Raw genomic sequence first — 27,877 nt, forward strand, 5'->3', positions numbered from 1 at the left:
TCTGGTCATCTTAAAGTCAGAGGAAAGCCTGAGCAGTTTGTCAAATTGTGATAACCTTTTAAAATCAGATTTATTAAATATGGTAATACAAAATACTCCCCCGCCCCCTTGTTTATGGGTATAGTGGAGGCTAAATGACTTGTTAGGAAGTAAAAAAATAGGTTACAGAAGGGTTCTGTTCACAGTTTTGGTCCATGCAGTATTTTCTTCGTTCATAACAGTCCCCCTGGCTTTGCAGGTATTGTGTTAGTATTTCCCCTCAGCCTTAGACGTAGTTATTGAGCCTATAGCCACTGCTGGAGAGAGAGCAAAGTGAGGGAGCGCGATTGTCCTTCAGGGCCTCGGGGGGCTTGTAGGGTGGAGCAGGAGGATACATGTGGTTGAAGGCGGGGGGAGGTGATAATGGTTGATTCCTTTGCATGTGGAGGGGCCTCTGTGACCTGTCACCACTGCTGCTCCAGCATAGCACCAGGCCCCCGGTCAGACTGAGGAAGGCCGCGGCGTAACCGAGGTACACAGCCAGGCCGATCTCATACTTCATCCCGCTGGGAAGGAAGGGGTCGTAGAAATCCATGATGACATCGTTGGTGGTCCAGGACACGGTGACCAGGCAGAGCAGCCCGGCAGAGAGGAAACAAACCCCCCCACTTAGCACCAGGGGAGACTTGATCACCGAGTGACGGGCGAAGCGGGTACACTTCATCCCCATTACAGACACCAGAGCTGCTAGCACTGAGGTGACGCAGGAGAGCACCATTAGCGCCCGGGCAGCCTAATTAGGAGAAGAGACAAACTAAATTAAAACTGATTCTGATTCTAGGATTAGAAAACTGCCACTGCACTACATTTATCTATCCATCTGGGCAATGCATTTTAAAATGACTTATGTGCTTATCATTAGGGCTGCAACTAACTAACAAACAAACTAACTAAGAAATGATTCTCTTTATTGATTAATGTTAATACTATTTTTCTTGAATACTCCTTTGTCTATAAAAAATAAGCGTCTTAAAATTCTTCATATTCTCTGACCAAAAGTGATATTAAAAAAGGAAAAACTCTAGAACATAAACTAGAGAACATAAAGTATTTCTGATTGAAAAACTACGTAAAGGATTATTCAAAAGACAGGTATCATTATTCAGTTGCTCATCATCAAAAAGTTGTGTCAAATTAAACTAATTAATTAATTTTACAACGTTTTGTGTTATGGCATTGATTTAATGATATCTATTTTTTTACTTTACTTGAAGCAAACAATGACCACTTGTAGTGACTAATAACCAGCTTGTAATGTATAATATCTGCCGGCAATTATGAAGTATTATGATACTTGACTTTATAAATCATTATAAAATCCTTTATAACGTGTTATGATTATTGATATAAAACACTCTGAATAGTAATCGCTATCAGCAGATTATAACGCATTTTAAGTACGTTTATAATGCGTTATAGACACAGAAAGTGTTACCATAACCTTTGCTAAATGTTGAATGTGTCGTACCTGCAGGTCGCGTGGCAGTGCCAGTAGAGATCTGTACAGCTCACATTGGTAAATGCCAGTGCTGTGCCATACACACTCCATCCACAGGCCTTTCATGTAGGCGGTGACTGTGATGATGTTGGAGCCCACGTAGGCAGTGCTGCGCCAGTGGGGGAGCAGAGTTGCGACAACAGTTCCTAAAAACCCCAACAGCCCCAAGAAGAAGCCAAGGAGTTGAACCGCCATGCTGGCCATGATTTGCTCCGTCGAACAAACTGCAAAGTACAAGTTTGAAATCACCGTCGGTGAGCGTGCACATACTACGAGATGATTCAGAGCATTTGGATGTCTCCAAATGCATGTCACTAAGCAAGCTCATACATATACATTGGATCCGCAAGATAACATAAGAAAAAAGTCAAATCAACACACAGAAACAACATATCTCCAAATACAAAAGAAACACTTTCAGAACAAAACTACATTCCCCTCAGGCTGAAGATGAGGCTGGATTCCTCCTGTTATCTGCACGGTCTCCAGCAGTACAGTAAATTCCACTGAGCTTACATCCAGTCACAGAGTCTGAGCCATCCCTCAAGTGTCTGCGGAGTGCCGGCAGAAATAGCTGTGGAAACTTTCTGGCACCAGTCTCTGGTGAGTGGCAGGTGACTGCATCTGTAACTAATGAGAGCAGTGTTCAGCTCCACCTGTTTACCGCTCTCCTCTGGAGGGCAAACCACAGCAGTCTATTTGTTAAGCTCCCCACCACCACTCAGGAAACGAGAGACAGAGAGAGAGAGCGAGAGAGAGAGAGACAAAGAGAGAGAGAGAGAGAGAGAGAGAGAGAGAGAGAAAATTAAACATTTACAGAAACCACCCAAGCTCAGAGTACTGCTATAAACCACTAACTTTTAACATTTTTCACAGCTCTGCGGGGTATTTGAGGGACTTGATGACAGAGCACTTCTAGCCCCAAACTGTGACACTAAGGGATAGTCATGACTTATGTTGTAATAACTGGGCAACTTATTATTATGTTCAATTTAATCTCTGACCTGAGATCACGTGGCACTCAGTTCTACATTTATGAATTCACACATGACGGTAAAAATTCCCCAACTGACCAGGAAGCTCTTACTCATTTGTAGTTAAGCATTTACTTTTGCTCCTTGTCAATGTTTTGAACAAAATGTTCAAGAGGTAAACAATCCTGAAAATGAATGGACAATATTTTTAATGAACTGGTGAATAATAACCACCTAAATGCAAAATTGCTTTACCCGCAAGAATAAAACAGAGCGACCTTACATTTTTAAGCAAAAAAAGCAAACTGTGCTCATACAGACCCATTGTTTTAACTTCCTCAGAGAACAGAGGCTGTTTATAAAGCTCGATTATTGTTCAGTGTTAGACCTGGCACTGCTGGGGCCTCTTAAAATATCAGAGATACAAGCCTCATTGTGTTTGCTTAATGATTGACTACACTGAAGGCATAACAAGAGAGCAAAGGCAAGGCTGTGACAAGCATCTTTTTTACGTTGGTTTGCCCCGTCAGAAGCAAAGTGTTCACTTTCCAATTGCAATATCTACACTATGAAATACTGTACATGGGATGCTGCTTAACCTTTCACAACTACATTTTTAGTAACACATTTGGATACTCACCAACAAGGTCACAAGAGGACTACAGAGGCATGGTCCCAGGTGTCCAGACGGCACACTTCCAGATAAATAGGACCATTGGTACTGATTCCACACTGAGCAGCTCCTTCTTTCTCAGCCGCATCAACAGAATAAGAATATGTGTGTGTGCTGCAGGATTGTCAGATATGTGACTGGTCAGTGTTAAATATCATCATCAGCGTTATCCCTGTCCGCTTCAGGAGCATCATGTCAGAGATGACATGAGAGAAAGTCCCAGTGATGGCCTGCTGCTCCAGAAAGAGACAGACAAAAGAGATATTGTCCTCACTGGCGTGCTGTTTTTGTCTCAATAATTCAGCTCCCTGCATCACCACATCTGTTGAATGGATAACAGAAAAAATGACAAGAAACAATGAAAACAATTAATTAATTAATAAGCTTATCAAATTATAAGCCACTTGTAGAAACACATGAATATATTCACTACAGTTATGATTCAATTAGCGGGCATTTAAACAGATAGTTGATAACCAAACTGTACATGATAGTAAAGTTGTACTTTATACGTTTGTGTATGTGTGGTACGTACTGTTCTGAAAGCCACGTACGGTCATTCAAAACTCCAGCTGTATCTCTATGGCTCTCTGAGGTCCATCTTCTTCCTTCGGAGTTCTTCGTTCTTCTTCTCCCTCTGTGCCCCGAGTGTAACCTAGCGTGACATCCTGTTGGTATACAAGGGCATTTCCCCGGCCGTTCCCCTGGGTCCCTTGTGTAGTCTTCAGTCCTCTGTCAGAGCTCTATAGTGAAGGGATGATCCTCTCCGAGGTCTGCCTGTGGGAGACGCCATTTGAATGTGGAACACTTAATAGTCTTAGTTAAGCAGAATAATCCTGTGATTAGCAGCTGAGCATAGCTGCTCTGTTGTGCACGGTGCTGGAGGGTAACACAACCATGCTGGTGTGTGTAGCACAAGCTGCCATTGACACATACATTTTCAAGGATATATAAGCACACAACATTCTCAAAACAAAGTACAATCTAGCATATTTTAAAGGTCTGCACTAAAACATATTTTAAAGGTCTGAGTTTGAGTGGAGCAATGATGGGAGTTACGTGAGGTCACCAAACTTCATGAACTAATAGGACAGAGGCCTGCCCTAACAGATGAATGACACCCATCACTAATCAGCCAAAAATAATCCAAAACACCTGTGTGGGTGTAGCGTAGGGAATTTAAGATAATTGGGTACAAAAAATATATAAAATAATTTATAGTGTTACATCTGTCTTTGCTGGATTCATATTTGATTTTTGAGAGAAAAATAAAAACTTTATTGGGACCATGTAACCTACTCAAAATAATATAGTGAAAATAGTCACCATTTGAAAGAAATAAGAATAAAAGCTAGTATGTTCTGTAACTATGCTGCACTATTACAGTTTATTATGCACACATTTCAGAGGGAAATTACTATTTGATATTTGAGTAAAAACAACTGGTACAAGACCATGTAACTTACACAGATTCATTCAGTGAACATTTTATGAAAGCCTACATGTAACTACACTGTACTATTATTACTTTCAGTATTTTTCCATCATTCAGTCATTTTGTGCTACTTTTAATTCACTTTAGTGAATAATAGCTAATGTTAATACTTCCTTGCATTTAAAGTTACATTTTGTAATAATGTAATTTATGTATAATTCACTGAATATGTATGTTGTTTTCATCCCGCAAAGAAGAGACGGGGGGAGACGCTTCTTCATCTGGTGACTTCAGCGTAACTTTACTGACGTAAAGTTTTTTATTTCGCGCCGTTGTGTCATCAGAGAAAGCTAATTTAGCACACAGCTGACTTGACTTGTGGAGCTGACATTTGCTGCCTGTCGACATTACTAAGTTAACAGTAGTCCTATTGGTAAGATACTCTATTGTTTTAACGTTAGCTTGTTTTTCTATCAATATATATGCGACACAACCATATTAATCTAATTTAGTGTGTCAGGAGTTCAGATGAGCAGTTTAGCTAGCTAGGTTAGCTCGTCATACTGATTTAGCATCTTCTCCTGTGAAACTTTTAGCTAACGTGAAGCTAGCTTGAGATATTCTTTTACTTTAAAGTAAAATGTGCCTTTTCTTGTTTAATACAGTTAATTTAGCTGTGATGGCAATGGTGAGGAAAGCCTCCAGAAATGTTGGGAAGTACACATCGACTCACAAACCTCGCAAGAAGACTCATCTTCGGCCCCGGCCAACCAGGACCATCATGACCCGCAGCCAGTGCAACATCAGCGGCAGCTTCTTTCACAGGCTCCCCTCAGAGGTGTTTGACATGATCCTGGATAAACTGTCTGGTATGTACAAATACTTAGCCTTGTAACATAACATATAAACTACACGCCCGTCAGAGAGGGATTCAAACCTTCATGTTTTTTGGGGATAAGAATTTTTTCTAAACGGATTTCATTGATGGTCAATCATAAATAATATTTGGGTGTGCATAGCATATATATATATATATATATATATATATATATATATATATATATATATATATATATATATATATATAGCAATAGCATATATTTGGTGTGCACCAAAAATTATACACATTTTCTCAATTGAACTGAATTGAAAATCATCTAGTTTTCAAATATTTGAGACTTAAATTTCAATTTCAATAATGCAAATGTATGAGATAATTTTGTTTTGTTTTTCAGTGCTGGAGATCAGTATGTTCAGCATGGTGTCCAAGGAAATCACTAGATTCGTTGTGGACTACATCTCCACCCTGGCGTGGAAGAATAAAAGGATAATTCAAAGCTTTCACCCTTCCACCTGCCTTCAACAGAGATCCACTATTGGACACTACAAAGACCTGGGTAAGTGGAAATGTATATTTAGTTGAACGTTTTACTTTGTATAGCTCTTCTGCAGAATGTATATGGGGAATTTATAACTAACTACCTGTTGATCTATGGCAGCTATATGACTGATAGCCTCTCCCAGCATTTAACATGTACTCGAATGATCACCACACCCTGTCACCCTGTCAAGTGAATGGATAGGAACGACCATCATTTGCCATTTTTTTATTTGAAAAATGTGCTTTTGTGTTCAATGTCTTAGGTTTGTTGTTCAAGAGATGTACCCTGTTGCTACCAACAAAGGACAGGTTAAAGTTTATCTTTAGCAAGTTTTCACAGGTAAGAAAAAGAGAGGTGAGAGGTCAAGCAAGATTAAATAATGTGACGTATTAAATGCTACATCAACAAAGAACATTATGTAATTACAGGTAAAACAGGCTAAATGATTTAATTTATCTGATAGATTAGACTATAATACTTTGCCTTATTACCTTACATCCTTTGGAATGCTGCACATGCGTACATTGCAGTGTTGTCGCTGATACAATATATTATTCAGCCCTAATATCCATTGATCATAACCTATGTTAATGTTGAGGCAAAATAACTAAAGTTGTCCCACGGATCTGTTTCAGATTCCCTGCTTCCTGTTGGAGCAGTGTTTGGCACCAGACTGCATTGGCTTCCCCAGCTACGGAGTCTTCCTCCAGGTGATAACCTCATAGAAATACAGAATATTGTGCAATAAACCAATAATTGGATGTTTCACATACTTAATAGGGGATAAACTCAAGCTACAAACACAGAATATACCCTATAATGTTGAATCATATAAATCATATACATCTTGTCTCACCTTTGTGTTCAATCCAAGTGCCTGGAAACATTTTAGCAGGGAAATATGACTCTTTTCTGTTATTGAAAATGTTTCAAAGTTCTGATGGATACTTTACAGACACTGCTCGCAGGGTGGGATGAGCTGGAGTGCCACAGAGTGTTCAACTTCCTGTGTGACCTCACAAATCTGCTGCAAAAAATAGAGGCAGTCATCACTGGAAAACCTGGTGTGTTTTATGTGATTATTACATCTTTCAAAATGTTCTGATGGCATATGTTTTTTTGTAGAAAGATTAAACAATCCTGGAGAAACTGGTGGAATCTGTGTTGCATTAAAGCTACTCATCTCAGTTTCCCTGGGTCAGATCTATGGCGGTGGGTGCGTAGCATGCATGGGTCTCTGAAATTGAATGATTGCAAACATTTGAACTAAGGATGGACTTACTACTGATTGGGCCTTTACCTGTTAGGCTTTGTGAAAGTCTTAAAAGACATAAAACAAAAAAAACATGTTTCTTTATTTGTTTCTGTCTTCAGGGGTGAGGTGGTACCAAAAGCAGCAGCTCCGTCTATTCTGCCGTCAGGTTCTGTTGGACCCGTGGCCGAACCAGTCGGAGTGTCAGTTCTGGCTAATACAACTCTTGAAGCCTTGGCCCATGGTCAGCCAGGCACACTTACTGTTCATCCTCTACGGACCTCTGATGCCTGAGGGTAAGATTACTTTTATACTCACAGTTAATAAAAACAATGAGTTAGTGGGGTTTGTGTTTATTTGACTTTATGAGAACATATTAACCAAGCTGTTTTGTTGTGTTCAGACTGTAATCCTCCTTCCCTCAATATGGTTTAAAAATGCAACAAACTATAGTTAGTGGTGAGTTTTGTCGTGAAATTATTTTCTTTCTGCACCAATTATTGCTACATCTTGGCTTTGGTTGATATTTATTTTGAAATATGTTGAAACTTTATTGAAAAGTACAATGTAAAAGCTTTCGGCAGTTATAAGCAAAATATAACTGTATTATGAGACCCAAATAAACCACCTATAGCGTCATACTCTGGTGAAGGAGGCCTTGGTAGCTGACACTGGTGTTTGAAAACTTGGATGGCCTCCGATTCAGCATGTTGTCTGTTTTTCCCCCCATTGTAATGTGGTATAGCATGACACAGTTAGTTAGTGAGGCTCTCTCCACCTTGCAGGCACCCTGGGTTGGCAAGATTTAGTGGAGAGGGGGCTGCCTCACAGCGCTCTCTGGGACCTGGCCAGCGCTATCCTCCTGCTTTTCAGCAAACTTGAAGTCAAAGGCCAGACCACTAATTCACTGCTGGCAATCTTGGAGGAGCTCATTGGTATCATACTTCAGTTCATTCTCAAATGTTTTCATGTCACAGTTAGACGCACATCAGTCTTACTGATCGTATACTTGGTTGCCGTCCTCTTCACGTCCAGTCATTCCTCAGCCGTGGCATGTGGAGAATGTGGCTCGTCTGCTGGTGCTGTGTGGCAGCAGTCTCTGCTACACTGTTCTAGCCAGCAAGGCCATCAATGGACGAATTCTTGAGATCTCCAGACTCATCGTATACATCATACTGGTGAGAATACTAGTTATTTATCATCAGCTAAAGGAAATGTTAATCAAGTTGAGCCTCATTTATGGTGACTCTGGTATGTTAGGCCATTATTGGCCTTTAATTGAGAATCAGATATTGGCCTACTGCATAGTCATTGTACAGTTATTCAAATAAAATAAAACATACGCGCAAGTGCATCCAGGAATAACTTGAGAAAGACGGTGATATTAGTCATCTTAAATGTATCGCCTATTGCTTTGCCCTGGTCGTTGCGACTCATTTGGCCGTGCCGGCTCATCCCTATTTAGGGTCAGGGGTCTGGAGCCTGACCCAGCATGCACTAGGAGGTAGATGACAGGGACGGACAGGTCTCTCTTCGATTACAACAGTTTCAATTGAACTAACTCATCTGTGGGCTATTAGAGTCACCGTCCCCATGGTGCCAAGTTTGATTATTTATTCTCATGGGGTCGAAATGCAGTTCACATTCAAACGTGTCATTATCAGCCTTCAAAAACTGTAAAGTAAGTTAATTCATATCGTCATGGGTATTTCTCTCCCAATTGTTTCCCCTGACTGGACTTTGCTTGATTTCCTTGATTTGTCTTCATCTTTAGGTGTGTGAGAAGGACGGCTATCACATGTCCTGGGCGGTGAAAATGGTGCAGCGTCTCTGTAAGGTCTTCAGCACGGCTCCTGAAAGGTTCTGCTTCATCCAACAACTGGAGAACATGTTTTCAGAGGTCACCAGGGAGTTCTTTGAGTTTTCTGTAACAGGTGAGAAGGGACAGCTTCCTGGAGTGTACATTTCATTTAATTATTTCGCCCTTTAGTCTTGACACCAAAAAGGAATCTTGAAGAAACAATAACTGCAGTATTAAGATGCTGGACAAAGCTACAATAATCGCTGAACGTTCAACAAATGTTGAGGGGCAGGCAGATTCAAACAGTCACCGAATAAAATATGCTACGTTTACAGATGTTGTAACATACAATCATAACTTAGATATATTATGTATGTATCTATTCTGTATCTAGAGAAAAAGCATTCAAGTCTATTCAGGGTATATGTGAGCATGGTCGAGTGGTAGTTGGGAAAATGATATCGCCTGCAGTGTGGAGCTGCTTGTGTTGATGAGTGGCTGTGCATGTGAGTGACAGCTCAGACAGATGGAATTTACTGGGAACTCGCAATATTTTATTGAAAATCTTTTCAGCGCTTTCTTTTGTCTCAATTGTAACACCCATGCTAATAGAAATACACCTGGAGTGGTGCATTCATTACATTATTTAACTATCTACATATGAGAATATATGAAAAAGAGCAACCTGTTTCAAGCTCTGCTACAGAACTGCTGAATGGGTTTTCTCATGAGAGGCAAATAAATGAGGTATTGCTGTTAAAAAAACTAAAAACCAGAATGAGTTTAGACTGCATGAGTGGAGATTGAAATTATTGCCACTTAGCTCACATACTGTTTATGTATTTGTATTCCCTAGACAGTTGGTTCTCAGCCTCTTTAGCTCGTGACCATTCAAATAAATTCCCACCCAAGACATCCCCTTTATCAGAAGCTTCATGGGTCTGTTAGCAGTGAACCGTTCAAACAGAGTGCTGCTTCAGATTGTTTCATTTATTGGCTTTTAAACTGAGGTAGATTTGAGAAAAGCTAGAAAAAACAAACTCAATTTTACATCATAGTAGAAATGTTTTATCTTTGTCTTTGCAACTGCGTCTTGCTACTCATATTCTGACCACCTAGATGTATCTTTAAACTCATAAAAGTTTGGCTTTAAATACCTCCAGTGCCTCTGATTCAAATGAAAAGTGATATAAAACTCATTACTACCATCATCTGTTCCCAGGGAACCATCTTGAGGACAGGGAGCCTTTCCAGACCCTGTGCATCCTCCTGGACTCCAGCGCTCGCTTCCATACTAAATTCCTCCACATGTTCCTCAAATAAGAACGATGCTGATTAAAAGTGACAAGAGGAAGAGTTGGACAAGAAACAAACATCAATAATGAAGAGGGTTAACTAAAGACAGGAACAAGAGAGAGTGATGGACCTTTGCAACAATAGAAAGACTTGAACATGGAGGTTGTCATGACAGCCTTGAAAGTTTGATGAAATCTCAGGATGAATTTTGTTGTGGTTATTTATACAAATTTTATAATTCTCCCAAAGTTTTCAAATCTTGTTCTTCGTAAATATCTTGCATGTAAATATTTATAAACTGTAATTAATATGTATTCATTAACAGTAACAATATTTATTGACACTATTTATTATTTATTCAACCTTTCTGTAAATATAGTTGTGATACAATGATTACATAGTTTTTTTTAAATAATTTATTAAATTGGTATTTTCAATTTTAATTTGTCTTCATTTACACATTTTATTTAGTTATTAAGGCAGTATTTTATGGCTACCTTCTTATAAAAACAGAAACATAGCACACACTCATCAAATAACAAGCTTTTATTATCCTCCAGGTAATACAATGTTCAGCATTTTCAAAGAAATTATGAAATCTGTTCAATTAAATGTCATGAAATAAAAAAGTAGCAGCTTCAAAAGAAATAGTTTAAATGTTACTGTACGCAGAAACAACATTAAGGATATTTTCAGTTTATAGTATATTATTCAGACACTCACATGTGTCAGTAATGACGTATAACAAGTAACTCACTAATAGTGGGCGCTTTAAAGATCACTTTATTTAGTAGTCATATACAAAGTAATCTGTTCGCAGGACTTCTCCAAATTGTAAATTAGATTACATCCATATCGCGTCCATGGCCACAGGCATTTTAATTATTCATGTCTTCATTGTTTTGATGTGATCTGGCACAAGAAACAAACAAACAATTATATTTCTTATGAAATCTGGTTGTGCTTTGTTTGTATATTACTGATTTTGATTTGTAACTGATACAAATCACCATTTTTTTTGCAAGAATTTAAAAACATCTGATCTTTGTGACATTTTTGGAAAAAATACGACGGGTAGTAACATCAGGAAACGTACATAACACATAAGATTTACATTCAAACCGGACAAGGACAAAAATAACTGAACACTACAGTATATACCACACAAAGCCCTGTTTGGATGGGATTTATATCTGTAGGAAAGGTGTGATTTAAATATTTTATGATTTTTTCACAACACCAGTGCTCATTCTGCCTGATTTGAATCCCATCCAGAGAGATACAATCTACCACCACAATCACATTACATGTCGACATGATACAGGATGATACTTACTGTGCAATTTGTTCTATGGGTATAAAAAAAGTCATCTTAATACAGACAGCACTTAACAATGGACCAAAATTCTGTGCGCAATTTGAACATTGCCTTTTGTTTTGGCACAGTATAGCAGTTGAATTAAATTGACTGAACAGACACATTTACCTTGTAGCCAGTCCAACCCTTCCTGGAGGCCCTCTCCTTTGATAGCATCGCTGGCACTGAAAAAATAAGGGCATGTCGAGAAGTTAATCTCCTTGTGGCACATGTTTACTTTCTCATGACTTTTTTTGGATCCTGGATGTTTAAAGCTGTCTATCTCTTAATCCATCTGCCTTCCATCTGTCTAATGAGTAAACAGGGTGATACACACATGTATATGACTAACCAGGCTTTTGAATAACTACCTGTTGCTGTGCCTCCTAATAATGTTTAACCATGGAAAATGACAAACAAGCAGATATTGGAAACAGGCCCATGATGAGTGAGTAACATGCATGGTCCTTTTTAAGACTATAAGCTCTAACTCCGCAGCACAAAATGTTGCGGATGGGGACAGGGCTTGGCTCAGTTCAAAATATTTAATCCGAGGGCAGTTCCTTGAAGACTACATAACACCAGGATGATTCCTATGGCACACTACTCAGGAATATCCCTGGAGGTCATAAACCATGACATTACTTACAGACCCTTCAAAAATATTTTTAAATAATATGGCGACTTGAATGTTAAGAATCTTTGTAGGACCATTTGTTACCAGAGTATTTTAAGTGAGAATCAGAAAAAGTAATGAACTAAATATTGGGGTTAAATGACATGTTTTACCAGATGTGCCAAGGCTTGTCTTTGATGTTCTCCAAAGACAACATCTGTGAGACCCTGACAGAAGACATGGCATCGCGCAGATCCATCTTGTTAGCGAAGAACAAGACTGGCATCTTTTTGCTGCGGATATCTGGATAATAAGACAGACATGAAGACCAGTGAATCATCGGCAAAGAGGAAGATAAACATCTTTGTTTTTCGTTTATTGTTTATCCAATAATGTGTATCAGCAGAGAGTTTATAGTTTGTGTAGTCATATTAGAACTTTAAATATCATATTATTCTTATTCTTAAAATAATACAGGAAAAAACTGAAGGATACTAACAACTGACTCGCAGGACACTATTAATAGTAATACTAATGTCAATAAAGATTCTAATGTTCGTTCAAACTGCATAATTTCACAAAATTAACCCTGAACCATCCTAACGCACAACGCATACAGTATATGTCAACTATGCTTTTTTACAGTAAAAATAGTATCCATACTGTTACAACAGTATTGCAGGTATTGTGTACCTTCGTGTTTGAGAAGAGTATCTAGCTCCTCTTTGGCAACAACCATTCTCAGTTTGTCACCGCTGTCAATGACAAATATGATGGCATGGCTTTCTCTGAGGAGGACAAAAGAATATGAAGTTATAATTGACGTTACGTCAAACATTACTGCAACGTGTTTAAATATTCACAGAGCATTTGTTGTGTTTCATACTTGTAGTAATGCTCCCATAGGTTTCTATATCTGCTCTGCCCAGACATATCAAAGACTGTAAAAGACAGGCTGCGTGCAGAGAGGGAGAGAAAACACATAGCTTTGAATGATTACCTATGGTGCATTTTTTTTTTATGTCTGTAAACCACTAAAAAAAACAATAAAACTTGCTAAAGTCTATAAAATTCTACCTTGAACTCTTGAACTTTTCAATGTTGAAACCGATTGTTGGGACTATTTCTTGTGCCTGCGTCTGCATTCACCCACACACACACACACACACACACACACACACACACACACACACACACACAAATACACACAGAGACACACGCACACACAAAAAAAGACAAGTAATGGCAAAAGTATGTCAACAAGGAAATAGTATAAGGAAAGTATGATATAGGCTTTACCTGACTAACATGTTTCCAGTCTTCTGACAATGGGCCTAAATGATTCGAATGCTGAAAACAAGCAATCAGTGAATGACTGCAGTGAAATAAAGGAGATTTTGACAGGCCTTGTCACAATATTTATCCCAAGTGATCATAGCATAAGATTTTCTTTTAATCCACAACAAGTGTGTGCACCCACATGGCAGACTACAGTACTGTACACAAAGGCCTCACAATTTCTCCAACAAAATAACATTTAATGTACTTACATTAGATGGTTTGAGTTGGTTGATGATAGTAGTTTTGCCGCTGTTGTCCAGTCCCAAACACAAAACGTTGACCTCTTTCTTCCTCAGGCCGAGCCAGCCCGACAGTTTATCCAGCAGCCCCATTAGACTTGATTGACGCTACACCATTTAAATTTTAACGCATCACCCCATAGATATTCTGTCAGCTGAAAATCAAATATACTAAATTAACTAATTCTCATGGAAGTAAACAACAAGGATAAACATAGCCGTGGACAGTGTGTTCCCTGTACTTGCTGTGAACAGTGTCACAAGCTGAGATGCAAGCTGGGCATCTCAGCTTGTGACCGATAATCCTATTAGAGCGAATTAAGCTCTGTGAACCACCCGCGGACCTCATCATGGAGTATGAAGCTTTCCAGGCCCCCCGACCCCAATGCATTTGATTCACCTTACCTTACAACACCTCACCTTAATTGGAGCCATTATCAATCAGTTGTGTCAGTCTGTGTGCTTTACAGTAATTCGATCAATCTGTGATCGAGTGTTCGAGTGTAATAAACGGACACATACATACACACAAATAGGACTAGTGATAGGACAGTCACAGTAAAAGGACTAGGAGGTCATGAATGTATATACATTCATATATGTCTATGACACATTATAGGCACTGGAAATGTAAAATCATACATTTTTTAGAACGATTGTAGGAACTTCATTTTGACTTCTCACATGGCAGGTCTGGAGCTGGTCAGTCGTTCAACAGCTCCATCTTTTGGACATCCAGTTGCCAGAATGAAGGTGGTAGAATATATATATATATATATATATATATATATATATATATATATATATATATATATATATACACATATATTTGAAAATATTTCACGCTTATAGTTAATGAAAGAGATGGGAGATTTGCTTTTGACTGCCTCTGTGAGGTTTCTTCAATTTTTTTGAGGTTTCCCCTTAGTTTTACAACATTTCACAACCTGAAAGATATGCAATAACATTTCTTCCTTTTGAATCAAGGCTCTTATGGTTTTGAGTGAAAAATGGAAACAAAATTAAATGAGCAGTCAACCACCAGAACTATTCATCTTTATTTGCAAATAAATATTCGCTGTAACTGCCTCTTACAGTGTGCAAGATCTACAACATCTCTTTGGAAATTATAGAAAAATAAAATACAAGAATTATAAGTATACTTGTACTTTGTACAAAAGAGCGTTCTAACATTGCTCAGCAGTAGAACATGCTAAACAAACAGCATCTGATATTCTCCTTATTCTGCAGAGGGGTGGTGACTGTGAGCGTGTGTGTGTGTGTGTGTGCAAATATGTGTGTGTCTACTCCTGCAGGCCCGGATGCATAACTACGCTGTGACCAAAAAAGGCACAGATCTCTGGATCCAGTTTGCCTTCGACATTAATTCATCGATCCCAAAAACCACAGCTGTAAAGGGGCGGTCACTCTCTTGAATATGGAATACAACTCAAACTAATGGCTAGGTCCTATGACTGCACTGAAACTTATGAACCACTCTAAAGTGTTTCCATCTTGCTTGGTTAACGGACTGTAAGGCATTCTGTGTGTGTGTGTGTGTGTGTATGTGTGTAGTGTGTGTGTGTATGTGTGTACATGTGTGTGTGTATGTGTGTGCGTGTAGTGTGTGTGTGTGTGTGTGTGTGTGTGTGTGCATGTGTGTTTGTTACTGTTGAATGACACATGATGATTTATGATGCTGCTGTCTATGTTCATTTTCTCTCTACTTTTTCTAAACGTCATTTACTTTTCTCCGCTGGACAACTCTGTCCTGATCACACAAACCTAAGACCGGTTTCCATCCACCAGGTTTTAGCTATTTCTGCTGCCCCCAACTCAATTAACTACTTATATTCTGCAGCACTGCCTATTCACCACTGACTTAGTGAAGAAAGAAAAATGTTGATTTTTAATGGCAAACATCTGACAACTTGACACCATCTAATGCAGATCCAACAGTTTTCATTTCAGACTACCTCTATGTACACTGCTTTCCCATTACATGACCACAACGTAAGAACAGACTGAAGAAGAATTACTTTGTGAAATTCATCTAGTAGCTTCGGATATTTTCTGCTCTGAAATCTTAGATCAACTTTGTCCCAGAAGTGCACTGCATTACTGCAGTCAAAAAGAAACAATAAATGTATATGAAAGCATTTCGGCTAATTCTGAAAAACCATATAAGTCCATGTTAAGTTACCTGACAATTTCAAACATCTCCTATCTATATCTAAGTTCTGTGAACATTCATATATTAAGACAGTGGAGACAGGCAATGTTAAACATTCACAATCCATAATAAATCAGGCTTATCGCACAACTGTGAGTACACTGGTTGCTAATAACTGTCATAGTAGACTTGTATGGTTATTCATCTGAAGGCAACGGATCCAGTTATGCAAGCTTAGCATGTGACAATAAAAACAGGTGGATGGTGTGGTGTGAGCCTCATGTTTACAAGTCAACAAGAGTTCTCTCATTGCACAATTCTTCATCTCTCTCTGAGATACTGAGGTGACTGCATAATACTGTATTGCTGATTTGGATAAAAATCTTAAATAAATAAAACATCTTAAATAAGATCCAGATTTACTAGGGCTTTCACATACAGGACTGCACATATATAGATATTAGGTTATTATAATAATTATCGATTAATTGTCTATACACTTTTTAAACATTCAAGAAATCTCTGTTACTTGCTTCTCACTTCTTTCTTCAAGTATTAGCCTACCAGATTCTCTGGAGGAGGGTAAACTAAAGCAATGCAAATAATACCTTCATGATAAATGATCAAACTCCAAAAGAAAAGATATTGAGGATAATTTTTTCATAAACTTTTCGATTGCACACTCGATAGCAGCTACATGAGCACATAACCCGGAGCGAGAGAAAAAAACAAAAACGAGTCAAAAGATTCAGTAGATTATGTTTGCAGATCTACATCTCTAGATATTGTTGCTCCACACACAAAGTACTGCTGCTGCAACAAGGCATTACATTCCCCTAAGTGAGGGCCTGGGCCAGTCTTTAAAGCCAGGTATTCTGGGTAAGGGGTGTATAGTAGGAAAAAGTCTGTTACGACTGGATGTGAGGGAGACCAAGGGGAAGTCTGCTGTGGTAGTCTGTCCAAAGACTTCCTGTATGAGGGCTTAAGACTCAGGCACAGGCTGTAGACTGTCTGTCCAACGGTCTACACTTCACTTCCCTCTGGTCTGTCTATCTGTCCCTCCAAGGTTGTGTTAAAGGGTGTCCTCATACATGGAAACCCTTCTCCTGTTCGTGCAGTAGCTGAAGGCGTAGGGTCTGTATGCTGCTGCTGATCCGCCTCTGGTGGCCGATCAGCTCCACCCCTATACGCCTCACATCTCTAGGCCGAGAGGACACACACACACACACACACACACACACACACACACACACACACACACACACACACACACACACACACACACACACACACTCCAATTAGCTCGGTGCTGACAGTGTGCTGAAAATTAATAGGATAATTCATAGAATTTCATTTTCGTACCACATGTGTACCAGGTGTTCATTAAAAACATTCAAATACAAGCTCATGAAGTGATGTGAACACTAAATGAAATAAAACTGAATCATTTAAGTAATTAAAAAGGTATTTTTGCAATTTAGTTTCATACATAATGATGGGAAGCTTGTGGGTAAAGTAATGGTCTGATCAAAGCAGCAGTAGCTGAAATATCCTGATCTGAGTCATGAGTCATGAGTCATGCCCAATATGCAACTTGACAGCGTCTTTATAGTGTCGCTGTGGGAATAATTAAACACATCAGTAAATTAACCAGTAGTGAATTTTGAAGCTTTTTCATGTCTTAAAGGCGGTTGCTAACAAGTGGCTAAATGAGACTACTAAACGTCATCACGGCGAACACTCGTCTGCCTTTAGCCTCGTGTTGGTGATGCGAAGTCATGCAACTCTTGTGTAGTTTGTTTATAGCGTACGTTAGCTTATTACTTCTGGCCGATTGTATTTATACTTAGAAAATCATAAAAATTGTGTTCCTTTGTGAAGATTATCTTTCTAAACAAAACATTCAAGTATCATAAATGTTTGCCACAGAGCTTATTTTTTGCAATATACCAAAATTCAATGGAAGACAGACATTCCCAGTCTAAATAGTACTTCTTGTAACGAGTAAACTGAACTTCATGAGTAAAATTGGTGCTGTTTAAATCACCACAGCTACTATAAAGATAGGTCTTATTTGATTTCAGGCCATTTAATAATGGTAATATGTTTTGGATCTGCTCACTCAATACTCATCCTCGCCACAGAATCCAATGTGTTGTAGCCAGCTGCCATGAAATTGCTCTTGTACTGACTCATCTTAATGGAGTCCAGCCAGTCGCCAATGGAGATGAACATTGGGTAGTCCATTTCCTCCCCCGGAGACTCCGGTAGACTGATACAAGAAAAAAAAAAGAAATTCTAAATCTCAGAGGTGGATGTCTAACTAGTTTAAAGTTCTCAGAGTGATGCACACTTGGTCCAACATTCAGGCGTCACAGCGTTTTATAAACTCTCTAAACCAGAACATCCATCCTATCTTTGCCAGGATGTAGGAGAGATGTCACAGCTGACTGTTTATTATAACTCAAATAACTCTGTTCTGAGTATAGAGATGTTTACTCCCCTGTCATCTTTGCTCAAATAAACTTTCAAAGCATTTCATGATACCAGGAAATCTGTAATGATGTACCTCTGAATGTCCTCTACCAGTGGCAGCAGGCTGCTGGGGTTACGGATCAGTTTATCCAAGAAGGAAACAACATCTGTGAATTTGGGCCGATGACTCCTCTCCTTCTGCCAGCAGTGCAGCATCAGTTGGTGCAGAGCCACGGGGCAGCCCATCGGTGCAGGCAGCCGGTAGCCCTCTTCAATAGACAGAATCACCTGGAGAGACAATCGCATGTGATGAAGGATGAAGTCTAAATGTGGCTGCTGTATTAGAAATTAATTAGCTTGAAAATTGATTTATTCGCTTGGAAAGTTTTAGTTAGAGACTTGAAATTGAAATTGTAGTCTCTATGATCTTGCAGACTGCAGCAGACCAGACAAAGGTAATAAACCTACTGAACAAAATACATATAGCATTGTTTGGCATTATATACATTTTCATTGCATGTAAGGTTTGAGGATCTGGGGTTGCAGTTACAAAGCTTTATTGTGCTACTTAAATTATACATAATTTCTTCTTTAAAATGATTCTCTATGAATATCATAACATAAAATGAAGGCTACAATCTAGTCGATAAAGGTTTTTCACAAAGCATCAGAATATTGTATGGTGAACTTGAACATAATTGCTTCACACAATTACAATGTATAATGTATGCCTGTATTTCACATATACATACATACATACACATATTTCCCATATTTCACGGGAGGACATCCCGATTTTATGAGCCATTTCGTCCTCTTTCACACATTGGTTTCACTCCGGTTATGTGCAAATTTAACACTAAAGAGTCGAGTAAAAATAAAAAGAGTCATCAGCCACCCTAACGGCTCTGTGAGGCTATACACATGCACAGAAGCACTTATGCTGATAATGATAATGCTAACATACAGACCACTAAAGTCAGTGGGATTCAGCCTCTAGGGGCCATACATTTCATGGCAATCCATCTGATTTTTTATAGATATTTTAGTCTCGACAAAGTGTTGGACCGACAGACCGACTGCTGCTAGCATGCTAGCTAATAACAGAAAAAAGACATGTACATTTTGGGAATATTTAAACCTGGAATACTCTTTTATGAGCAACCCCTTTCACATTACATGTTGTCATTTGATACAGTTATTGTAAAAAATCAATTATAGCTGCATTAAGATGCATTAATAAATGCTCTTCCTTTTACAATTGTAAGCCTGCAGCAAGGACACAGATGCTAAATTGATCCTGCACCATGAACCAGAGAAATATCATCATATTTAATGCTTTTAGTAAGCTTCTAATATTTCCCATAACCTCCTCCTTGGATGTTTGGCTTTCTGTGCAATATAAAAACGTTTGAACTTGGTCTTTTATTCATGATCTCAAACCTAGTCTGTGCTGACAATCAGTTCCAACATGTATCGCACGCAAGCGTAAATCCCTTTTTTATCTAAGGTGGTAGCGTGTATTACTGTAGCCTCCATACTCTAGATCTCCATATCATATCTGTGAGTCTATGGGAAAGTAGAGATCCATGTATCTTTGTAGCGAGCAGCGGTAAGCGGCTGCCCAGGATGAGATAGTGTTTGGCTGCTTTTGCGGCTTGGCTGGCCTTTTGCCTTGGAAAACACTTCTAAGCAATTCCCAAACAGCACAAATCCTCCCCAAACCCTGGGACCTTAGTGAATGTGCATGTGTGGGTGTCTGTGTATAGATGTGTATGAGTCTGTGTGTAAGGGGTTGAAGGGATTACGGTGGAGCTTTCACACTCAGCGGAGAGAGGGATGGATCTGCTTCCTCCATGGCCCCTTCAATCCCTGACCACAGCCCAGGGATCAGCGGGTTGCTCAGCCACACTGAATCTACAGCTTTAAACTCTCCCTCTATCAGACCGACGTCCCCTGAACCTCTGACCTTCAATGCTTTTTTCCTTTTCCTTTTCCTTTCCCTCTCACTCATCCTTTTCATCCTTTTGGTGAATCTCACCAGTGTATCTGTTACTCCCCTCCTCTCTCTCAGAAGTAGGCTTTTGATGTGCGAAAACAGTCAGGGAGCAGGTTAAAGGGCAGCGATTTTAACAGATATAATGGAAAATAAACTCAGAATTTTCTCAGTGGAGCAGGACTTGAATTGAGAAGTCAATATTGAGGTGTGCTGCAGTGCTAGAGGTTAAACAACCAGGCTGGTGAGGAGAATATTTGTGGAAACAACATGAACAAGTCTCTTCCATCCTCTAGAAACGATCAATGAGATGCCTCATGAATAGTTCACTCAAAAGGTAAAACACCAGCAGTGTTTTCATGTTCACATTACACTAAAGGGCGGATTCACAAAAGAATGTGCGGCTTTTGCGGCAGCTAAACCTGCACGAACATTTGGCACAAATATGTTTTCTCTTTGTCACGTTTAAATTCCTTGCCTGAATTTGAGAAATGCCTCTGCACCTCGCCTGTCAGGCCCTGTAACTCACGGTCTTAAAGTTCAATTTTTCTTTTTCTTTCTGCAATTGTTGCCATTGTTTTTGGAGAAAAGGCAACAGTCATACTTGATAAGTGATGTGCAATTGGAGCGATCATCGGCCGCAATCCATTTTTGTGAATTTACCTCTCAGTGAGTTAGCTCATGTCAACCAACTTAGCCAGCAACTGTTTCTTTATATTTCCAAAGATACAAACAAGTATTCAGGAGTGCATAACAGGTCCAAATAAAGTCCACCCAGTCAGTACCTCCTAATGCTCTCTGTCCTGTCATACTACAGGTCTTCACATATCGTACTGATAGAGTATGAATGTAATAAGTATGAATTGGATCAAATATCATAAAAAATCTTTTTCTAATTTCTAAAATCTTGTAGCATCTGTAATGTAGCATCCTGTCAGCAACAAGACAAACATGATTGCTATTACTTATTTATTTTTGATTATATTTGGCATCAAATTCTTTGTGTTTCATGAAGCCAATTCGAGTGATTAAACTAAAGAAATACCTACTCTCCTCTTCTCTTCCACTGCAGTAGCTCTAGCACTTCTTTTCTGAAATCACCAAAGAGCTACTTTGCGTCATGGTCCATTTCCTTCATATCGGAGTCTTGAATATGCAGTACATTGTATTTAAGACTTGGTGGCAGAAGCTTTTGGGATTAAGTCGGTGAGACTTGAGAGCATTTTGATTGAGGGGGGGGGTGAGTAGGAGAAAATGAGGTAATCATGCATTTGCTACTATATCGTTCTTTTTGTTGCCCTGAAGAACATTTTCCCAAACGGGTCCAGTTCCCCTGTGACACAAAACATCTGTTGTGATAACTACACTACTCACATCCTGATTGGACATCTCCCAGTATGGCCGCTCCCCATAAGACATCACTTCCCACATAACGATGCCGTAACTCCACGCGTCGCTGGCCGAGGAGAATTTTCTGTATGAGATGGCCTCCGGAGCGGTCCATCGGATGGGGATCTTACCACCCTGTTAAAATACACACACACACACACACACACACACACACACACACACACACACACACACACACACACACACACACACACACACACACACACAAATAAAGTAAACACTCATGGGTAGCCTCAGATTGTAAAAATGTTTATTATGTACAGCATCTGGCTAATCATTCAAAGCATATGTCAGTAGCCTCAACCATGAGAACATTATTTTCTAGCAGAGTTGTGACTGAAGAAAGTAACTGTTAAAGTCTGCTGAGCCATTTCAAAAGACACTTTTGATTTTTATAAATACTGCTGTCCGAGTGCTCTTCTGTTTTGAAACTTTATCATCCTTTCTGTATTTAGCATCTGCAGTATCCACCTCACCACACCTTTCTCCTGTTCCCTCTCCTCTCCTCACCTTTCTCATGTTCCCTCCTCACCTCACCTTTCTCCTGTTCCCTCTCCTCTCCTCACCTTTCTCCTGTTCCCTCTCCTCTCCTCACCTTTCTCCTGTTCCCTCTCACCTCACCTCACCTTTCTCCTGTTCCCTCTCACCTCACCTCACCTTTCTCCTGTTCCCTCTCACCTCACCTCACCTTTCTCCTGTTCCCTCTCCTCACCTCTCCTCACCACACCTTTCTCCTGTTCCCTCTCCTCTCCTCACCTTTCTCCTGTTCCCTCTCCTCACCTTACCTTTCTCCTGTTCCCTCTCACCTCACCTCACCTCACCTTTCTCCTTTCCCTCTCTTCACCTCACCTTTCTCCTGTTCCCTCTCCTCACCTCACTTTTCTCCTGTTCCCTCTCCTCTCCTCACCTTCTCCTGTGTCCCTTCTCCTCTCCTCACCTTTTCTCCTGTTCCCTCTCCTCTCCTCTCCTCACCTCACCTTTCTCCTGTTCCCTCTCCTCTCCTCACCTTTCTCCTGTTCCCTCTCCTCACCTCACCTTTCTCCTGTTCCCTCTCCTCACCTTCACCTCACCTCACCTTTCTCCTGTTTCCTCTCCTCACCCTCACCTTTCTCCTGTTCCCTCACCTCACCTTACCTTTCTCCTGTTCCCCTCTCCTCACCTCACCTTTCTCCTGTTCCCTCACCTCACCTTACCTTTCTCCTGTTCCCTCTCCTCACCTCACCTTACCTTTCTCCTGTTCCCTCTCCTCACCTCACCTTTCTCCTGTTCCCTCTTCTCACCTCACCTTTCTCCTGTTCCCTCTCCTCACCTCACCTCACCTTTCTCCTGTTCCCTCTCCTCACCTCACCTTTCTCCTGTTCCCTCTTCTCACCTCACCTCACCTTACCTCACCCTTCACTTCCCTTCTGTGGATTTCAGCCACAGTGTTGAGGAGCAGAAAAGTAAACTTGGAACCACAAACACAGCATTTCCTTCACACAAAAACCTCAATACAAACCAGAAATGGAGGTCACTGTGGGCTTTAGACAGATTTACAGAACAGAGTCATTTCAGTTTTTTGAGTTTAAGTTTTTGCTGTCTAAGGCAACTCCATCTTTCGAAGTCAGGAAAATCTCATCAGCCTAATCAAGTCGGAGTAGGATGAAGTCTCAAGCTTACATAGATAGCATCAGTCTACAAATACAATCTTTGAATGGACAATTGAAGTGTCCCAAAATCCAAATTCCTTCCCACACTGACAAGGCTTATATCTGGGGGAAACGATGAACATATTTGGAGAATAAAAATGATGAGATACCACAGCAGCAGGTAACTGTTTGTGTTGTGCGGTGATACCGGGAGGATCAGCCAGAGAGCAGCTGGCAGGGAGTGTAAACTCGCAGTACATGTCTGTCAATTGAGTTGCTGTTTGCTGGGTCTCTACTCCTGTGACTTTCATAGTTCAAGACTTCCAGCTCGACTCCTAATGAGGTTCTCTCACAAAGCCAGGAGCAGACCAGCAGAAGTCAGCCAACTGTCAGTTAATGTGATAAAAACGTGTATCCTTGTTATTACTGTTGTGGCGCTGTCAAAGCTGACATGTGTATTATTGTATAAAATCCAACCCCTTCAGATGCCTTTTTCAACTGACTAAATTTCCAACAGTAAAGCGAGTATAAGTGTTCATATCCAGAGATGTTAAGGGCTGTCATTTTTTTTACTTGTACATGCAAAGCGTGCCTCTAAGAAAATGAGGACAACATTTATCTTTGATGGAGTATAGCAGTGGTTCTCAACCTTTTTTGGGCCAGCACCCCCCTATCCATTATCCAGGTACCTTACCGCCCCCCATCAAATAAAATGTAGGCTTCTTGTTTGTCTCCCCTGAATTCTAATGTTGATTATTATGCTGTTTGTATTATTCTAATTATTATTCTTAGTATTTATAATTTATATTACATATTGATTATATTAATTTAGTATTTCAATTCTTTTATTAGGCTGCTATATTATGTTATTATAAAAACTCATATTCTCTGAGATTTAAGTTACATAATAACATTTCAAAATAATAATAAATATTATATTATTAAACAAATGTTTTGTTGTTTTTACCTTCAATTGCCCTGATACACCATGTACCCAGGGAGCAAACAAAGACATTTTATTCAGGAGTGTTAAACAAATGCAACGGTAAAAAGATTCAAACTTTAATCTGTGTCATAGACTGCAGCCTCAGAGATGTGAAATAATTTGCACTCTTAAGTGATCCAACGATAAACGAGCACAAAGCAACAAGTCTGAGGCGCTGAGGCAGGTGTTAGCTCTGCAGGTGTTAGCTCTGCAGGTGTTAGCTCTGCAGGTGTTAGCTCTGCTGGTGTTAGCTCTGCTACTACGAGCAGCCAGAGTGCAGCTTGTCTGCTGCTGCTGCTGTTTTATTAATTAACATTAATTCAGATTAGTTTTATTCATGGTGTATCTTTGGAATAACATTAATGCTTTCGAGCAGTGGTGGCTGAGGGGAACGGCGCTTGTTTTTGTTTTTTAAGCAGCACTTTATCACTCAGCAAAATAAAAATAAAAGTCTAAAAACACACAATGTTTATTCAAACGCACTCGACTCGTCCTTTCAACTCGTGCCGTTTGGCATGTTTCGTGCTGTAATGCAGCTCGAGAGCCTTTTCATGACCGCAAGCGCGTCCACACAAACACTGGCCTTTTACTTTCACAAAGAAATAATCGTTTGTCCATTTCTCCTGGAACATTCCGCATCCACCTTTCTCTTTGTTACACTCGCCATATAGCGTTCACTGATCTCAATGACCGTCTCGTTTAATATTGAAGTTTTTGACATGACGTGACCACGTGATGACACGTTCCGCTCGTGTTGTGTTCAAGGACCCTGACCTTGGCCAGGAAAAACAGGTGCCGGTTTTATTCTATATCTGACTAGATTTGGATACATTTTTTTGGAGTAGATTTTTTGCGTGTGTTTATGAATTACCTCGCGGGCCGTACACACAACCCCCCCCCCCCAAAGACACGTGAACACCCCCCTTTCTAAAATATTGCTTCCAGCGCCCCCCCCGACGTCCTCTGAACGCCCCCTGGGGGGTGTTGCCGCCCCCGTTGAGAACCCCTGGACTATAGCAATATTTTCATCATAGGCTTTTTGAATACAAATACTGAAGCCAAATATACTATATGGATTCAGCAACATGCCAGCCTTCTACTCCTGAATCCTTAATCAGACGCTTTTCAGATAAACTCTAAGCAGAGAAATTGGACTTGAGCCAATATGTCACTGTTGTGTGAACTGCTGATATAAAATGTTAATATCTGACAATGTCATTACCAGTAATGCAACATTTCAGTTTGTTTAATTTGAACTGCATCCTTGTAAGGGTGGAAGAACAAAGCTATATAACAAGAATTAAAAGTCTCTATCCATCCAGGTTGATGGCTTCTCATTTAAGTGTAAATAAAATTAGTGGTTTTACGTCACTTGCATGTTATTCCAAATTAATGAATCAATTTAATCCCAGTTTGGAGTCTCTACTATAAGGGTGTATTTCCTAGAACAGGATTAAGTCTGCTTTGTTAAAACCTGTAATAAATTAGCAGCATCTGCTTGGTCTTAGAGGTTTGTGTGTCAGGTGTGTACCGTCGTGGTGTAAGCAGCCTCCGGGTCGTCCTCCAGGACTCTGGACAGGCCAAAGTCTGACACTTTACACACCAGGTTGCTGTTGACCAGGATGTTTCGAGCTGCCAGGTCTCGGTGAACGTAGCCCATGTCTGACAGATACTTCATGCCCGAGGCGATGCCACGCAGCATGCCAACCAACTGGATGACAGTGAAGTGACCATCATGTTGCTGACAGGGAGAGCGGGATACAGAGAAGAATGAGAAGCCATTGCAAAAAAGCAAAAATAGCACAGACAACCAGAAAGAAAAGACAAAGGAATTACACCGACAAAATCCTAATGGTATGGTTTTTTAAACTGTATTTATATCAGCATTTTTGTCATGTGTTTATTTTCCAAAGAAATACCACCTGAGGCAGGAAATCGATATAATCATACTTGAGTTCTCTGATCACCTCAACACTCACCCTCAGAAACGAGTCCAGCGATCCATTTTCTACGTATTCTACCACAATCATCACAGGCCTGCCTGCAAACACACAAACACAACAAACTGCTTTTTTCCTCCAAAGATTATATCTTTGCTATAATGGACAGTTTACAGTGGAGGATGAAAGACAATACAGAAGAATGTAATGACACCTGAGCCATTCCCATGAGCTGAATAAAGACTATGAGGTACAGTTAAAAGCTCATAAGCTAGTGAGTAGATCTTTGTCTGTGCTTAGATTTCCGTGCAGGTTTAAGGTAAATATCAAGATTAATATCTTTTGATTAAATTTGCTCTTAGGCAGTGTATATATATATACAATATACTTCAATTTGACCATTAAATGACACCATTATTTGCCAATGAAACCTCTAAATGAATCCTCCACTAAGTAATATTACATTACTAGTTCTTATCAACCCTTAAACTGGTGATATTGAAGCACATCAATGATGCATTTGTGGACAATACAACAATGCCCTTCAGAAAAAAACTCAGTTCAAGGAGCTTTTGTGAAACCACCAGAGTAAAACTGCAATTATATCCATCATATTAGATGTAACTCAGATAGGGGATTTTTGGCAATTAACATGCAACATGCCACAATTTACTATTGTTACTATTGGTAACACTGGTCTGATCCTCTGATGAAGCACACGATAATGTTCTGAGTCATGTAGGTGACACATTGGGCTCTGGTAAACAATCAAGCCTTGCGTAAATGTGTGTGTGAATGTGAGTGTGTGTGTGTGTGTGTGTGTGTGTGTGTGCGTGTGTGTGTGTAACTGCTATTCTGAGACGGGTAAAAGCAAAGATATGTTTGCGGAAACACGCAGACCATCCGCAGTTAATTGATGCATCGAGTCAAGATGCTCAATTCATAAAAACTGCCGATCGGGGCCCGCTCAGTATTCAGTTCATGTGTGACATGAAACATTATTTAGAAACAGGTGCAAACACTGTCTCTCTTTCCAAAAGTTATTATTTCCCACAGAGAATCCCTATGGTGTTACAGATTGACTGGTTTACAGCTGGGAGGCGGTTGTCCAGGCCCGTGTGAGCAGTAAAACATTTGCCGTTGCTGGAAATGGTAATAAAAGTGTTATGATAGTGCAGTAACACCGTGATATCACACTCCAGATTCAAGAAAGCTTACTTTCCTCACATGGGAATGTGAAAAATCCCATACCACACGGTGGAAGATAGAGTATCACTAACTTAAAATGTCACTGCCCAGATTTGTAAAAAGGGTTCCTTTAATACATCTGAATGGCTTTATAGGATACAGGATGCTTTCTGTTTCAT

At 39.8% G+C, this 27,877-nt stretch overlaps 4 protein-coding genes across 6 annotated transcripts in view; 1 reads left to right on the forward strand and 3 right to left on the reverse strand.

The window, feature by feature from the left end:
- Positions 1–2,156, reverse strand: LOC115026625 (claudin-14-like). The gene is made up of 3 exons (XM_029459503.1): positions 2,054–2,156; positions 1,508–1,761; positions 1–772 (listed from the first exon to the last, which is right to left on the reverse strand). The coding sequence occupies exons 2-3, from the start codon at positions 1,739–1,741 to the stop codon at positions 266–268; spliced, it is 741 nt and encodes a 246-aa protein (XP_029315363.1). The 5' UTR covers positions 1,742–1,761; positions 2,054–2,156; the 3' UTR covers positions 1–265.
- Positions 2,157–4,954: 2,798 nt separating this feature from the next.
- On the forward strand, positions 4,955–10,683 carry LOC115026612 (F-box only protein 47-like). Its single transcript, XM_029459486.1, has 11 exons — positions 4,955–5,052; positions 5,285–5,488; positions 5,855–6,016; positions 6,264–6,340; positions 6,637–6,711; positions 6,957–7,065; positions 7,376–7,549; positions 8,039–8,188; positions 8,289–8,431; positions 9,028–9,187; positions 10,277–10,683. The coding sequence occupies exons 2-11, from the start codon at positions 5,299–5,301 to the stop codon at positions 10,375–10,377; spliced, it is 1,341 nt and encodes a 446-aa protein (XP_029315346.1). The 5' UTR covers positions 4,955–5,052; positions 5,285–5,298; the 3' UTR covers positions 10,378–10,683.
- A 227-nt stretch (positions 10,684–10,910) lies between these two features.
- Positions 10,911–13,996, reverse strand: LOC115026569 (ADP-ribosylation factor-like protein 6). 3 transcript variants are annotated; one of them, XM_029459432.1, is made up of 8 exons: positions 13,874–13,996; positions 13,401–13,462; positions 13,210–13,278; positions 13,017–13,111; positions 12,497–12,626; positions 11,837–11,892; positions 11,687–11,699; positions 10,911–11,262 (listed from the first exon to the last, which is right to left on the reverse strand). In XM_029459432.1, exons 1-8 carry the CDS (start codon positions 13,994–13,996, stop codon positions 11,229–11,231), a joined length of 582 nt encoding a protein of 193 aa, XP_029315292.1. In that variant the 3' UTR covers positions 10,911–11,228. The 3 variants fall into 3 exon arrangements, with proteins under 3 accessions (XP_029315292.1, XP_029315293.1, XP_029315291.1); XM_029459433.1 differs by lacking the exon at positions 11,687–11,699; XM_029459431.1 differs by having other exon boundaries at positions 10,911–11,892.
- A 950-nt stretch (positions 13,997–14,946) lies between these two features.
- epha6 (eph receptor A6) overlaps positions 14,947–27,877 on the reverse strand; it is a 159,915-nt gene continuing 146,984 nt past the window's right edge. The window contains exons 12-17 of the mRNA XM_029458658.1: positions 26,550–26,611; positions 26,102–26,311; positions 21,922–22,071; positions 18,646–18,839; positions 18,199–18,348; positions 14,947–17,276 (exon numbers count right to left, since the gene is read on the reverse strand). Of these exons, the coding sequence (XP_029314518.1) occupies positions 17,162–17,276; positions 18,199–18,348; positions 18,646–18,839; positions 21,922–22,071; positions 26,102–26,311; positions 26,550–26,611 (881 nt within the window). The 3' untranslated portion in view covers positions 14,947–17,161. The remainder of the gene's footprint in view (positions 17,277–18,198; positions 18,349–18,645; positions 18,840–21,921; positions 22,072–26,101; positions 26,312–26,549; positions 26,612–27,877) is intronic.

Source organism: Cottoperca gobio, chromosome 21 (assembly GCF_900634415.1).
Source record: "Cottoperca gobio chromosome 21, fCotGob3.1, whole genome shotgun sequence".
In the NCBI taxonomy this organism is placed as follows: Eukaryota; Metazoa; Chordata; class Actinopteri; order Perciformes; family Bovichtidae; genus Cottoperca; species Cottoperca gobio.